The sequence below is a fragment of the Cetorhinus maximus genome, unplaced genomic scaffold, assembly GCF_964194155.1.
Source record: "Cetorhinus maximus unplaced genomic scaffold, sCetMax3.hap1.1 HAP1_SCAFFOLD_941, whole genome shotgun sequence".
NCBI lineage: Eukaryota > Metazoa > Chordata > Chondrichthyes > Lamniformes > Cetorhinidae > Cetorhinus > Cetorhinus maximus.
In genome coordinates, this window is record NW_027596883.1 from 64,051 (window position 1) to 79,205 (window position 15,155).

Consider the following 15,155-nt stretch of genomic DNA (forward strand, 5'->3'; position numbering starts at 1 on the left):
TGTATCACTGTGTGTCTGTAATCCCACCATGTTCAGGTTTTTGTACAGCTCTCTCCGTGCTCTGTATCACTGTGTGTCTGTAATCTCACCATGTTCAGATTTTTGTACGGCTCTCTCCGTGCTCTGCATCACTGTGTGTCTGTAATCCCATCATGTTCAGGTTTTTGTACAGCTCTCTCCGTGCTCTGTATCACTGTGTGTCTGTAATCCCACCATGTTCAGGTTTTTGTACAGCTCTCTCCGTGTTCTGTATCACTGTGCTGTGCGCTGACTCAGTGCACAGTAATACACAGCGGAGTCGCTCAGTTGTAGTTTGGAGATATTTAACCGGCTGATTTTCTCGGCAGGGTTGATAGAAGCAGAAATTCTCCCCCCGGCAGCGTTTTCTTTATTCTCCTCTCCTGAAGTGTGTCTCTGAAGCAGATATTCCGGAGCCTGACCGGGAGACTGACGGTACCAGTGTACTGTGTACTGACAGAACCCTGAATATTCACATCTTAAAGTAACGGTGTCACCGGCAGGAAAGGTTTGTACAGGCGGAGTCTGGGATATCATGGAACTGGAATCTGGAGGATAAAAAATGAACATTATCTTTTAGTTTTGCCACTGTTTGTCCTGGTAAATATGTCAATCGCGTGAATAGCTCTGCTTTTTGCAGTAATTTTATTTGCTGGAAGCCTGTTTGAACCGTGTTCACTCTTACAAAATTATGATGACGTGGGGAATGAGGTGATATCTTATTTTACATGGCGAACTCTTCCGATTAGGACTGCACTGTCTGAACTGGTGTTGGGTACAGATTCCATTGTAACTTTCAAACGGGTAATGGGTCTGTTCTTAATGTGAATAAAAATATAGAGCTATGGAGAAAATTCATGGGCAGTGGGAACAATTAGATTGCACTTTTAAAGGGTCAGCGCCTACACGATGGGCCGAATGTCATACTTCCGTGCCGTATGATTCCATTAATTATATTACATTCCCGTTTCTATTTTCCCTGGTGAGAGACAAACCTGAGGGAACATTTTATGTTCAACGAGGCAACCAGTTTCCAAAAAAAAACATGTTTGTCGGAGAGGAACACAGCTGTGCACAGCAAGATCCAACACAAACTGATGGGAATCATCAGCACCGATTGGGCAAAACCGAGAGTGAGCACCAGTGGTCAAAGGTCAATCATTTCCTGCGGGTTAAAACTACTCGGGAATTTCTATCTGCCTTTTGCTCTATTTCTCTCTGTTCTATCAATAGGGTCCTATTTTCTCCAGTTCAGCTTAATTTCAAATATGTGCAATTAATTTCATTTTATTTCTTCAATTTCACATTCCCTTTATTTCACATTTTCTTTGTGCTGTTTGTGCTTTCTGCAATCGTGGGAACTTGCCCCCAAGTCTCTAAGTTGTCGGTTGGGTTCAGTCTGTTCAGTTTCCGCAGTGGTTTTACTGTTACTCACTGGCAACTGCCTCTTCTGGCTCTCTGACAAGTTCAATTCTTCCCGCCCACTGACTCATCCTCTCTCGGGTTCACTGGGTGGAGCTTCTCTCAATTTTACATTATCGAGGAAGAAGAATGCGGAAGAGGAATGGGCCATTCAGGCTGTGTATATAATCAATTCCAGCCTAACCCCAACAGGAATCTAATTGACCATTTGCACCCAGCTCCCTGTATGGGTCTGTTCCGTTTTCCCTCCTGTATTTTCAAGTGTTCAAATTAATATATCAATACCAACTGCTCCAACCACTCCCTGAGGCAGAAAGTTCCACATTCCGACCTGCCTTTGTTTAAATTCATTTGTCTTAAATGATTTATTTGTTTTGTTCATGAATGTCATATGGTGACGGCTATTGCTTTGGACTCAGCCATAAATGAGCAATTTATCCAAACTAAAACTGTTTATTATTTAAAAGATTTCTATGGATTCTCCTTGTGGTTCTGTTTTCCAGAAAAAAGAGACTCAGCCTGTTCAATCTTCCCAGAGAGATGTGGATTGTTGCTGATTTCTTTTCTCGTGTGTGTAGAAATTAAAGCAGAGAATCCAATCAATAGAAACAGAAGCCGCCATATCACCATTCAAACCTGCTCAGCCATTCAGTAATATCCTGGCTGATTTACAACCTCAACGTCACATTCCCGCACTCTCCCCATATCCCTGATCCTTTTAGCGTCCGAAAACCTATCGAATATTGACTTGAATGCACACAGGTTTTGAACACCCACCTCTCTCTGATTTACAGAATGCCACAGATTAACAACAGTGGTTCTATTGAAGATTTTTTTTCCTTCTCAGTTCTAATGGATGACTCTTTATTCTGAAGCTGTGACCCCGAGTTCTATACTCCTCAGTCTGGGGAAACTCCTACCCAGAATCTGCCCTGTCAAGGCTCTTCAGAGTATTATGTTTTCATGAGATCACCTCTCATTCTTCTAAACTCTAGGAAATATAGACCGAGACGACTAAATCTCTTCCCATTAGACAATCCCTTCATCTCAGGAATCAGTCTGATAAACTTTTGCTGCACCACTTCCAATGCAGATTGATTTCTCTTCTGTAAGGGGACCAAATGTTCACTTAGCATTCCGGAGTGGAGTCTATTTCAGTCCTTCCCTCCATAAACCTCACCCACCAGGGGGTCGGATTGTACTTTGAAAGGCGCCCAGAAGTCATCCCAATCCTTCTCTCCCTTTCGATTAATTGTGTCTTGCTAGTTCTGAATGACCATTCTCCTAGTTTATAATTGTTTCCTTATGTTTCAGTTCTCCTTGATAAGATTAATGCATCACCCTCACTCTCTCACTGCACTGTGTTGCTTTAATTCACAGGAATCAGTGATACAGATAAATTACAGCAATCCCATCTTTCAAATATTTACATTCAATATATAGAAGTGTCTGCAGTTCCAAACTTTCACACTTCGGTCTGAAGACGGGAAAGGAGAAGAGTGATTGGTTCTACGAAGACAATTGAAAGAAATGGCGGGGACAATGTCACTAATTTCAGTCACAGATTGTCCAATTATAAAACTCTACCTGGACCCATATCAGGGACTCTTATATCTGAAGTCCCTTGTGTGACTCGCCCGTTTTTCTCCCGGGTCAGGTATTGAACGAGCCGCTGCAGGTATCCGAACTGGCCGCAGTTGTGTTGAGTTTATTCACCCGGTACCTCATTCACATTGCGCTGCTCGGACTGCAATCTGCTGCCAAGGAGAGAGCTCTGTGACCCCTCTCCCGGGTTCTAAGGGACAGACAGAGCTCCCTCAGTCACATTTAACACCGGGAGTGGAGTCCGGATTGCCGGCAATCTGCTCTCATTAAAAGCGATTCAGAGTGTGAGAGTCTGTGATGTTAATGTTGTCCCCGATGTGCCCGTTAAACCAATAATGGCCCAGATTCCGTCAACTCCCACATCCCCACTCAAACTCCACTGATATCAATAATAAACTGACGGTGAACATTACCCGGGACAGGCTGTAAGTCGGCGGGGTTTGGAGTTACTTACCGGCTGTGACAGTCACCACTGTCCCGGATCCATCCGCATAATCAGTATACCACCACAGTGACACCGCTCTAATCTCCCCGGTACAACAACCACCGACACCTCAACCCGCCGGGAAATCTTCATCAGACAGTAGCAACTGCCCAAATATTCAGTGGATTTAAATAAATAAACAATATTCAAACTTTCAAAGTCTCTGTCGGTTCAAACTGTTCTTTGTGAGGCCCTGAGCTCCGAGTAAATGGGCCCGGGAACGAGATGTTCGCTTGATATAAACCGAGAAAAATATCAAAGAAAGATAACTGAATGGTGGAAATTACAATGAAATGTAACCAGATTACAGCGAAAATAACATCAACCCGACAATTCCCTATCCGGGCCCGGAGAATTTATATTGCGATCGTGGAGAGGTATTTGCTCAGGTGTCTTCCACTGTGACTTCCCCACCCATCCACACAGTGTTAGAAGTCAGTATAAAATCCCCCCGGGTACTTGGTGAGATGTGGGGACATTAGTTAAACAGCGGGGACTGCGGTTCCCGGTTCCAGCTGTTAGACCAGAGTCACATCTGGTGTTAGGGGTTTGTAACTGGGATCAGTCATTCCCAATCCCCACTCCCTTACACCAATCCCAGGAAAGACATCACCATCCGCACACACTCGGCATTTAAAAAACTCAAGATGTTAACGGTAATAATCCAATCTTATTATAAACTAGACTGTGGGGCAGACGGTGTGAGGCGGAACTGTGGGGGTTTAACTGCAGATTAACTTCGCTTTTTCATTTGTTTCTGTGATAATCGGCAGTGAGAGTTTTTGTATCGCGGGAAGCCAAGACCCATCACTGTGTGTTTTGTACTTGTACTGAGCTTTACAGTAATAGGTGGCGGTGTCTTCAACTCTCACATCCCGAATTTCCAGCGAAAATGTCTTTTCTGCTTTATTCACCGACACAACAAATCTCCCCCCGCTGGAGATCCGCTCCCGCTGTGTCCCGGTCTGGGTTTGTTTGAAAAAATATCCGTTCTCCAAATTAACAGCATAGATTCCACCATATAAAACACAGGTGATGGTGAGAGACTGACACTCCTTCCTGGTCACCGCTGCCGGAGTCTGTGTCACTGACTGACTGAAAGAGCCTGGAAATTAAACAGAGAGAGTTTAATGGACCATCGGAGCCGAACCACAGAACGGGGTTAAACCCCCAGACAGTGTCTGTAATTGGGATGGACTCGGGCAGCTTTATATTAAATCCACACAATGTCGGTTTGTTTGAACGGTACTCACGGGGTAAACAGACACACAGGGTGAAAACAAGGAGGATTCCCATTGTTCTGCTGCCTGGAGCTGGGGGTTTATATGACGGGGAGCTGGAGACTGCAGCCCTGGGCTGCACTGGGAGACCGTAACTCAGAGCTGGACTGACATATTTAAGGGGATCGAGTTGATTTGCACAGGGCGGTGTCGCTGAGATTATTGATGGGCCGCACGGTTCCCGGGTCGCTGGCTAAGTGTTGTGTGAATAAGAGACAGGTTTATAAAAGGAGGCTGCAATTTTCTGACTGTACATTTGGATTGTGATCCGGATGTGAAAGCCCCTCCCACAATACTCCGCTGTACAGGGATGGGGGATGGGAGCTTTTCATTCTCCCAGTTGTGCTGCCGCCTTCCTTTCTCCACAGTAATGAACCGGGAGGCCGGTGCATGTGTTTGTATTGGGTGGTGTTTGTTAAAGGTAGAATGTGGTCCCAGGACACCAGCGGAATCCTCCCGCCCCGCTCTTACCCCAGTATTCGGAGATTGCTTTTACATCGCCCTGAACGGACTGGCGGAAAATGAGCTAAGGACCAGCCCAGGCGCAGAGCACACGTGAATGAATGATGAGAACAAACTCTCCTTGTCATGTCATCAAATGCTTCCCTGCACCAACCCTGAGGTGCGCTACATGTAAAATGATGTTTCATGTCAGCCTTTTTTGATTTCCAGATTGGGAATATTCAGGATTTTTGTTTGCAGGGACACAGAATGAAACGGCACTCGGGAGGACAATAGACATTGGGGGACTGTGAGCTTGGGGCTTTCTATAAAGATCAAAGTCACTACCTTCTGTTCTGAAACCTGTTTATGTAGTATAATTATCTCTTACCCAGCAACAGCAACACTTGACCAAATAAACCCCGTGACAAGTCCTAAGTCAGAAGCTTCATAAAACTGATAGGGGAGTTAGGGAAATGCTGCTCAACATTGCGGGCAGGAACGGAAAGGCCATTGAAGGGCGAAAGGGAAATTAAGAACCGCAGCAAGTCACACAAACATGGCTGACAGTACGTCACACAAACATGGCCGATGACTTGACCTGCAGTGTATAAAGACACCATTTTTTCTGCACGTCCGGCCAATTCCTGTCAGATTTTTTAATGTACTAAAGATGTTGCTATGAGATTAATAATGTGTAAATCATTGTTAATATAATCATCCAAATGTGTAGTGCAAATTAACGTATTTAATATAAATAGGGATAAGGTCTAGAATAATATTAGCAAAGACATGGCCTGTGTAATATTAATAGAGACAGGGTCTATTTCAGTATTAACTGAAACAAGGCCAGGAGTAAAACAACAAGAAATGGGGTCTTGTATAATGTAAACAGGAGTTTGGTTTAGAGGGGTGATAAAAAGAATAGCACCTACTAAAATATAAACAGGATCAAGGTTAATGCGACAATAATTGAGACAGGTCTCCTGATAATATGAACAAAGGCTTGGCCTAATGTAATGTACACAGCGGCATATGCTTTTGTCGTATAATGTGAGTACTGTCGTAGTGCAATATCAGCAAAGAAGCGGCCTAATATAATGTAATCTCATCATGTTCTAATTCAGTATACCATTGCGATAGTCCAGTGTAATATAAACCGAGACAGAGTCTCATGCAGTAGTAATTCAGGCAGGGCCTAGCGTAATACAAGCAGAGACATGGCTAATGCCGCAAAACAGAGACACAGGCTATTGTAATATAAAGGGTGACATTATCTAGTCTAATACGGAGACAGGGTGTTGCCTAACGGAAATGATCTATTGCAGTAATAAATGAGATATGGCCTTGGGTAACATAGGCAGAGGTGCATCCTATTGCAAGTAAATGAAAAAAGGGACGAATGCAATATAAAGTGAGATGTGGTCGAGTGTAGTTCGACTGAAACAGTGTCTAATGTAATATAAACATAAGATGTAAAATGCTGTCGTCAGTAATAACATAAATAGGGCCTGGTGTAATATAAGTGGAGGCATATCTAATGCAATAATAGCTATAGCTAAGACATCATCTAGTGTAACAGTGCAGTGCGATAATAAATGAGGCGAGCTCTGGTTTAATATAAACACAGGGATTGTACATTTCACTCATAAATGAGTATTGCTTAATTCTTGAATAATTGTGTACAACCAGTCACTGAGCTCATGCACTGAGGTGGCCGTCATTGAACTGCACAGTTAAGTTGCTCAAATACCTGTACCACGAGTTTGTTTTATTTTAACTTGCTATTTATTTCTGCTGGCTGTGTGTTAATTTTTGCCTTTGTTTCCCATCGTATCTTCCAGCGTCATCCCCATTTTCCTTATTAAAACCCCAAGTTTCACCAATTTTCATGTTTTCTGGCGTCACTGAGGATTCTACAGACTGTGTGTGCGTCCCAGAACTTGAGTCAGTGTTAGTCTCTTTTGTCCATTTGTATTACACAGAGCAGTGATGATCCCTTTACCGCAGTTCACTGCACCAAGTGCCATATGGGATAACAACCGTTATCAACTGTTTGTTTTCTGTACCTTCATATTTCTCATTAAATATCCTCATCAATGTCCTTCTGCTGTTCTCTCTTTGTATCATTAGCTTTCCCCAGCCTTAGCATCATACATCTCGCTCTGTTGATGTGCCTCTCTGCCACTCAGTGTAATGAATCTCACCTTCACCTATGTCCTTCTGTTAGTGCTTCTCTACATTCGCACCGTATTGACATTTTTATCAAACTCCCTCTGCATCACCCATCATTCTTAGTCACAATTTCATATTCCGCATTGTGTAGGAATCTCAAAGCATACAGACAGACACAGACATAATAAGTAACTCGTTACTTATAAGTAACGAGTTACTTACTCGCCTGTCACAGCTCAATGTTTAAAATCTTTAATGAGTGAGAGCAGACGGCACTGAAATTATTCACCATTGGGACCTCATTCGCTGATCTTCAAAGGTAAATCTCTCAGGCCTTTAACCATTGAGGCCAGACAGGCACTGAGCCGATATACGACGGTGATAGTGGAGGCGGCGGCAGAAGGAGTGGGTTTTCACTCACCGTCACCGGAACATTGTTCAGGTTTTAAACACTCGGTATAAAGTGTGGGGCTGATGCACCGTGGAGCAGGCGGCACTCGCGTGCACAGGGACAATGTTCAGATCTTCCTTTCAATCACTGCCATTGCACGATTCAATAATTTTAACCCGCTCTCTCCTTTTCTGCTTCCTGCCTGGATTTGTTAACTCTGTTCATTTATATCATTTCTGCTTTTATTTATGCTTCTTTCTGTCCGTCTCCCTCTTCTCTTTACAATCCACAGGATCCCCCATTGCCAGGCGGTCGGAAATTCCATGTGTATTCACTGACTTCGCTGGACTTTCCTTACGTGACATTTAGGTTTGGGCAGTTGAGAGTAGTCGTGGCGTTTCAGGGTTGAGAGCTGTCCCTTGGGGGCTGGGGGAGTCTGAGGGGTGGGTGGAGTGCCCTCGCAGTTCGGGATGTGGGGGGAGTCTCGTGGGCGTCGGTGTGGCTCTGTACAAAGTTATCCAGAAGCTAGAAGTGGTTTTAATTCTAACTTTTTCTGGGTAACTCTTGATGTAGGATAGTCGAAACCATTCGAGGTTTGCCATGTACATCGCATTTTCTGATTGTTGCCAGTGCAGGGCAATTGCCCATGGGAAGTTTGCATTTCCCGGGCAATTGCCTTGTAAACCTTGCATGGGAACCTCCAGGCGAGGTGTTCCCCGGCATATCTTTGGGGTATCCTCCAGTTACACTGCCCTGGAGCTCGGAAGTTATGGCCCAACAGGATGCTGCGTTTATTTGCTCCTGTAAGCTCCAGCTGCGTCTTACACTGAGGCTGAATATTTGCCCTTGTTTCTCGTTGTTCGAGCGCCTCCTGCTGACCATTAACGGAGCCGCTCTCTGTGGCATTTTGACCGGAATCCGCTGTATCTCTGCCGCAGTGTGGGGCTTGTGGCAAAGAAATACACGGCTGCGTCGCAGATCAGAGCCTCAGCCTCGTTATCTCGGTAGTTATGTTAAATGTTGAAGAGAATTGGCCAACGATGCCTCTTGCTTTCATTTTCACCAATCAGTTGATTCAAGAGCTATGGTTGTTGCCTGGGTTGCTGACGATACCAGAACAAATGGTTAAGGAGATTTGTTTTGAAGATGCATATCACGTGGTGTTCCTGTCGCCTTCGGCATCATTTCAGCTTCGGCATCATTTCAGCAACTGACCCGACCACTGTGTCTGGATGGCTCCATCCTAATATAAAGTAGTTGGGTAGATGTCATTATCATCAGGATCATCATCACCATCATCTCAAGTAGCTTAACCATCAGCAATATCACCTTACAATTAATATGGGTTACAACAGTCAGGGGGGGGGGCGGATTTTTTCTGGGAAGGAAATACTTACTAAGAAGTGATCTAATGACGAGGACCAGGTTTGATGTAATTCCCCATGATGCTCCGAGTCTGTAACTCGACAGTCCGCCAAAACCTCTGTCAGGGCAGAAGTGCAGATCCCCGGCGCACTGTACTGCTGATCCAACCAACGTCAATCCGGGGAGAGTGGAAAACACCTTTCCAAAATCCAGGAAAGGCAAGGAAGGTCAGAGCGAGAGAAACAAACGGAACTATGGGGGAGGCGGCCGCAGGCACTGTTGTCACTCTTAAAATCTATCTATAACAAGCTGAATTCAAGACTAATGCGCCAACAGAAACTATTTAATTCTGCCTGTCTGTAAGGACTGCGTTACGTTCATATTCATTTCAAACCTGCGGCAAACAGTCTCGTGACAGGAATTAGATCTTAGTGTATTATTCTATAGTTACTTAACAGTTGAAATCAGTTAAAACAAGGGGCCGAACCTGTCAGTGGGGAACAGAACAAATAAGCCAATGTACTGGAGCTGAGCTGTTGATTAACACTGGACTAAACTTCCCAATTATGGGTCTTTAAGGAAACGTCACACTAATTGGCATAAATACGAGATCAAACGCAATTTCTACTCAAGTACTTTTAAGAAAGTGCCTGTCAGGAGGTGGGAATCCACGGCCTGATGCGCCACCTGGTGGCCGAATTTAATGAATCTTATTTTCACTGATCTCACAAAACACGGGAACGGTGCGAGTTGCCCCGAGGCCGTTCTCACTGAGGGCCTCAGCACACAGTAATACACGGGGTTGTCAGCGACCTGAAGCACAAACATGGTGAAAGCAGTTATATTCTTGGGTATTTTTCGAATGACTGAAAAGCGACCTTTAATATTCTTTCCATCTGAATGTGCCCGAATTATGAAATTTGGAGCCCTAATCTGGTTCTGACGGTGAAGCTGCAAAAAATAATTCACATCGGAAGTTGAATAGATGCAATTTATGCTCCTCCTTCCAGTTCTTGGGCTTCTGTTGACCACTGTCCGACTGAACTTCCAGAAAATATTTCATGGTTAACCATGGAAACATGACAGACAGACAGACAGACAGACAGACAGACAGACAGACAGACAGACAGACAGACAGACAGACAGACAGACAGACAGACAGACATAAAAATAGAAAATGCTGGAAAAGCTCAGCAGGTCTGACAGCATCTGTGGAGAGAGAAACAGTGAACGTTTCGAGTCCGCATGACTCTTCTTCAGATGGATGGATGGATCGGTGGATGGGGCGGTGGATGGGGAGATGCAGGTGCTTGAAAAACGCTGCTCCACATTTTCATCTTTAAGATTCACTGCTCCATAACTTACAGCAGGTCTTTTATTCCATTTGTGTCTGTCTGGTACTTTCAGTCCTTCCCGATTTTGTGGATCATTCAATTCCTTGGCTGTTGAAAACTAACGAGCTGAACGTCACCAAGATCAACCTGGAGCTATCCCTGCAGCACTGATGATCCTTTTCTGTTGATGCTGAATCTTCACCTCAAAGTTAGAAAGCGGCTTCATGACTGTGATGAGAAACGAGGATTATAACATGTGGAACATGCGGCCTTTTCACGTACAACAAAGCACTCAGCATATCCTCAGCCAAATTACTTCCATCACAGCAGAAACATAGCAGATGATTGAATACATTTTCTTCCCATTTCCCTGGTAATTTCTTGCTGCTCTGCGATACTGGTGCATTCTAAAGAGCACGGGAAAATAGTGCAGGAACTGTGACTTTCTTTACGACAAGATATTGATTGAAAACCATTGCCACAATGAAATATATCCGATGGGTATTACAGATTGTTGTCGCAAATTCAAAAGCCCTTAACCCCTTTAACCACACTCCCGAGAAGCTTTCCTTTCAGTACATTCATGCAGAGGATTAATTCTTCACCAGTTGGATGGGTGAGGTCAGTACTCGAATGAGATGTGCTCAGGAGAAATGGTGTTGTGATATCAAGCCTCCAACAATAAGTCAATGTGGGAATATTCAGCAATTGCCTTTCCACACACAAATTTCTGCCCTAAATTTATACCTTTAAACCCTTCGTGAATGTTCAAAACTGCAGCAAAATGAATTATTAATATTGTTATTAAGATAGTTATTAATATTATATTGGTGAGATGTTTTTAGGTAAACAGCACAGAGTTCCTGACGACACAAATGATCGCCCCTCATCACAGAAGAGGATCTCTACTTTTATCTAGTATAATTACCTAGTCTGTGCACACTGCTATTGATGTTCAATGTCCCACTATCAGGAGTAACTGTAACTGTGCCAACCAACAGAAACAGCGACAGATGAACGGAGAGATAGTTCCAGGCACATTGTGTTATGATGTAGCAGCTGATGTGTGGCCAGGCGGACCAAATCCACAAGAGAAAATTGATCACGCCATTACAAAGGTTTTGCAATTTGTGTTCATTATGAGATAAGTGGAACAGTCTTCAGAACTAATGAGTCAACTAAGACCTTTAGAGATTTGAATAAATTAAAACGAACAAAATAAAAGATTTCAAGCGCATAAATAAGACTATAATCACTTAATACAATAACAAATCCTAAAATTCCTAATCAACCTGACTCCTAGTTACACCCCTCTTTAAGGCAACAGTCCAAAATAGATTTTAGATTTCAAAGAAAACCAGCAAGTTAATCCAGTGTCCACTTGGCAGTGGAATTCCAAATGGTTTCCTCTACTGTCAGTTACTGGACATAACCGACTTATGTATAAATAGCTGGAGGCTTCTTGAAGGCTTGTTTCACACACTCCTGTTGATCCAACATGGCCCTCGCCTCACAGAGCCTTTAATTCTCCTTTATACATTTTCTCTCTCTTTAAATGTAAATTCCATTGTTCCATTTGTCTTTGGAATGGTACCTTTCCCATAAGAATAAAAAATTCATGTTGCCAATGTTGTCAGTAACCTTTGGGAAAAATAAACAAGCTCCTTAGCCTTGTTTAGCTGTCTAGTTATAAACAGACTAACATCCTGTTGAAATCCACATAATCCCTTCATTTATCTAAAATGGCAAATTCCCTTCCCACCTTATGGGCTAAGCCATCACCCATGTTTACTCATTAACATCTCAAGCACATTTCTACACCTAGCTTCTTTTGATAATTCTAGGCTTACAGTCTACCTGACTCAAAATGTAATTAAATCACACAGACAGAACCAACTATACTCACTCTCTTAAACCTACTTTACTATAAGCCAGAAAAATATTATGAAATTATTATACTTACGTAACATTAGGTATTCCCAGGCTGTCATATTGCAAAACAATTTATATTTCTCGGTATTTTTTTTTCCATTGATCGTGTTTCATAAGCATCAGTTGTGTCTCAATCCATTAATGGTTTCATCTATTGACAGTTCCAAACCTTCATCTTCCCCATAAAATCGATTGCTTGTAATGGAATGATGTATCTCATTGTATCAATAACCCCCACTCCTAATCGATTGGTGTTTCACAATCTATTAATGATCTCCAATTCTGCAACGATTCAAGGTGCAATGAATACTCTTCTGTTTAAGGAAATTACCCAGTTGGCCCACAAATCATTTGAATTACTGTGAAGTTCTGGCTAACCTACAAAATGGTTGGATCTGAGAGTACAACTCCCACAATGAAAGAACTATTCTGTTGTGAGACTCAAGGTCACACCTACAGTCAGTGCTCATACAAGCAGCGGGACTCTATGGTAGGGTTTTGGATATCGTTGGGGCCGGATTCAATCTGATTTAACTATGTGTCTATGTAGAAAATTGAGCCATTGAATGCCTGGATTTATATTTATTTATGTCTTCTTCGTCTATATATTCATTCACAATGAACTTTGGTTGCCAGCTGAGGCTCAGTTGGCAGCATATTCCCCTCTGACATTAAACTGAAGGCCGTCAGCCCTCTCAGGTCGATGTGAAAGATTCCATGGTACTATTCCATCTGGAAGTGCAGGGGAGTTACCCCCGCACTTCAGCAAGTATTTATCAGTCAATAAACATAAAAAATACGAAAAGGCGCAGATCACCTGGTTATTTTCATATTGCAGTTTGTGGGAGCTTGCTGTGCTCAAACAGGCTGCCGTGTTTCCTACATTACAACTGTGAACACATCATAAGCGCATTTCTGATTATAAAACACTTGGATAGGTCCGGTGATGGTGAAAGGCGCTGTAATATATATATATATATTTTTTTTTTCCTTTTCCTTTTTATGAAGTATAGGTGCAAAATGAAAAGTGTTGGAATGAGCCAATAAGTCATAGACTTCTAGAATGAACCCGTGCTCCCGGCTGGAAAGGAGGTCATTCGGTTCCTCAGGATTGGACCAGCATTTTTTTAAAAACTATCGAATTTATCTCATGCACTCTCACCACACCGCCCCCCCTACCCACCCCCCCTACCCACCATCCCCCACCCCACCATCCCCCACCTCCCCCCCACCCCACCCCCCCAACTGAATACTAGGAACAGAGGTATTCCTTGGTGAGGGGATGCTGAATGTCTTCTCAATCAATGTTAATGATATTAAACGAACAGCATAAAAGATTTTCAATAAAATAAAATCTGGAACATAATAGGTAAAATTGGTTATTTATCTTCATGGACTTCACTTGTAAGGAAAACTGATGCGTTCACTCACACACACACATATTTCAACTTAAGATCCCATCTTGCCGACCTCGGAAGCTCTGGAGCACCTGAAGAATCGGAGAAAATCACCGGCACCACATTTCAGGTGGTTCCATGAAGAAAAAATCTCTCCCCACTTGACACAGGCTGAGTTGGCCATAAAATCTCCCATCATCCCCATAATGTGCTCCTTGGTCCACATTCTTCGGTTGAAACAAGATCGTCAAGAATTAATCAATAGGAATTGAGACACGTTGCTCTTTTCGTGATCTTAAAGTGCGCAAATCAGCCACATTAATCTCCAGTAGTTACACCATAAGTATTGGGAGTTCACACAGGAGGTAATGAGCCGATACATCAGTAGAAGTGGTCTCTTGATACATTAAGCCAGCATGGATCTGTTAAGGGCAAATCATTTGTAACTAACTTGCTTGAGTTTTTTGATGACAGAGCAGCGATGGTTGATGAGGGTAATGCTTTTGACGTAGTTTACATGGTCTTCCAAAGCCATTTGATGAAATGCCGCAAAACAGACCTGTGAGCAAAGTTGGAGCTCACTGGAATAAAATGGACGGTAACATCATGGATTGGGGACTAGCTGAGTGCCAGGAAACAAAGAGTAGTTTTGAACGGTTGTTTTTAGGACTGGGGGAGGGATTATAATGAAGTTCCCCAAGGGTCAGTGCTACGACGCCAACTTTTCATAATATTTATTCATAAACTGGGCCTTGGTGTACAGGGCACAATTTCAAAATATACGGACGATGCGAAATGTGGAAGCATTGCGGGCCATGAGGAGGATAGTGTAGAACTTCAAAAAGACATCGAGAGGTTGGTGGAAAGGGCGGACAAGTGACAGATGAAATTTAACGCAGAGAAGGCGAGAAGTGGTTCATTTTGGTAGGAAGAACGCAGAGAGACAATATAAGAGAAAGGGTATGATTCCAAAGGGGCTGCAGGAGCAGAAAGACCTGGGTGTTTATGTGTATAAATTATTGAAGGTGGCAGGACAAGTTGAAAGAGCGCGATTAATAAAGCATGCAACATCCTGAGCTTTATTAATAGAGGAAAAGCGTATAAAAGCAAAGAGGTTATGTTAAACGTGTGTGACACACTGGTTAGGCCTCAACTGGAGAATTGCATCCAATTGCGGGCACCACACCTTTGGAAGAATTTGAAGGCATGAGAGAGAGGACACAGGAAAGATTCATGGAAATTCTTCCAGGGATGACGAACTCCAGTTATGAACAATGAGTGGAGCAGTTGGCTTTAATCTCGTTTGAGGAG

At 43.2% G+C, this 15,155-nt stretch overlaps 1 protein-coding gene across 1 annotated transcript; it reads right to left on the reverse strand.

The window, feature by feature from the left end:
• Positions 1-246: 246 nt before the first annotated feature.
• Positions 247-14,379, reverse strand: LOC144675302 (uncharacterized). Its single transcript, XM_078536158.1, has 5 exons — positions 14,296-14,379; positions 9,953-10,132; positions 4,334-4,521; positions 3,500-3,567; positions 247-566 (listed from the first exon to the last, which is right to left on the reverse strand). Exons 1-5 carry the CDS (start codon positions 14,377-14,379, stop codon positions 253-255), a joined length of 834 nt encoding a protein of 277 aa, XP_078392284.1. The 3' UTR covers positions 247-252.
• Between the last annotated feature and the right edge of the window lie 776 nt (positions 14,380-15,155).

What these genes read in the sequence shown, in the direction of transcription:
- LOC144675302 (XM_078536158.1), bottom strand. Translation starts at nt 14,379, where the DNA reads ATGGCTTTGGAAGACCATGTAAACTACGTCAAAAGCATTACCCTCATC. An exon ending in ACTGTGTGCTGAGGCCCTCA is followed by an intron (nt 4,522 to 9,952) that starts GTGAGAACGGCC and finishes GTTAATTTGGAG; the next exon opens with AACGGATATTTTTTCAAACA. An exon ending in AGTGGTGACTGTCACAGCCG is followed by an intron (nt 567 to 3,499) that starts GTAAGTAACTCC and finishes TTTATCCTCCAG; the next exon opens with ATTCCAGTTCCATGATATCC.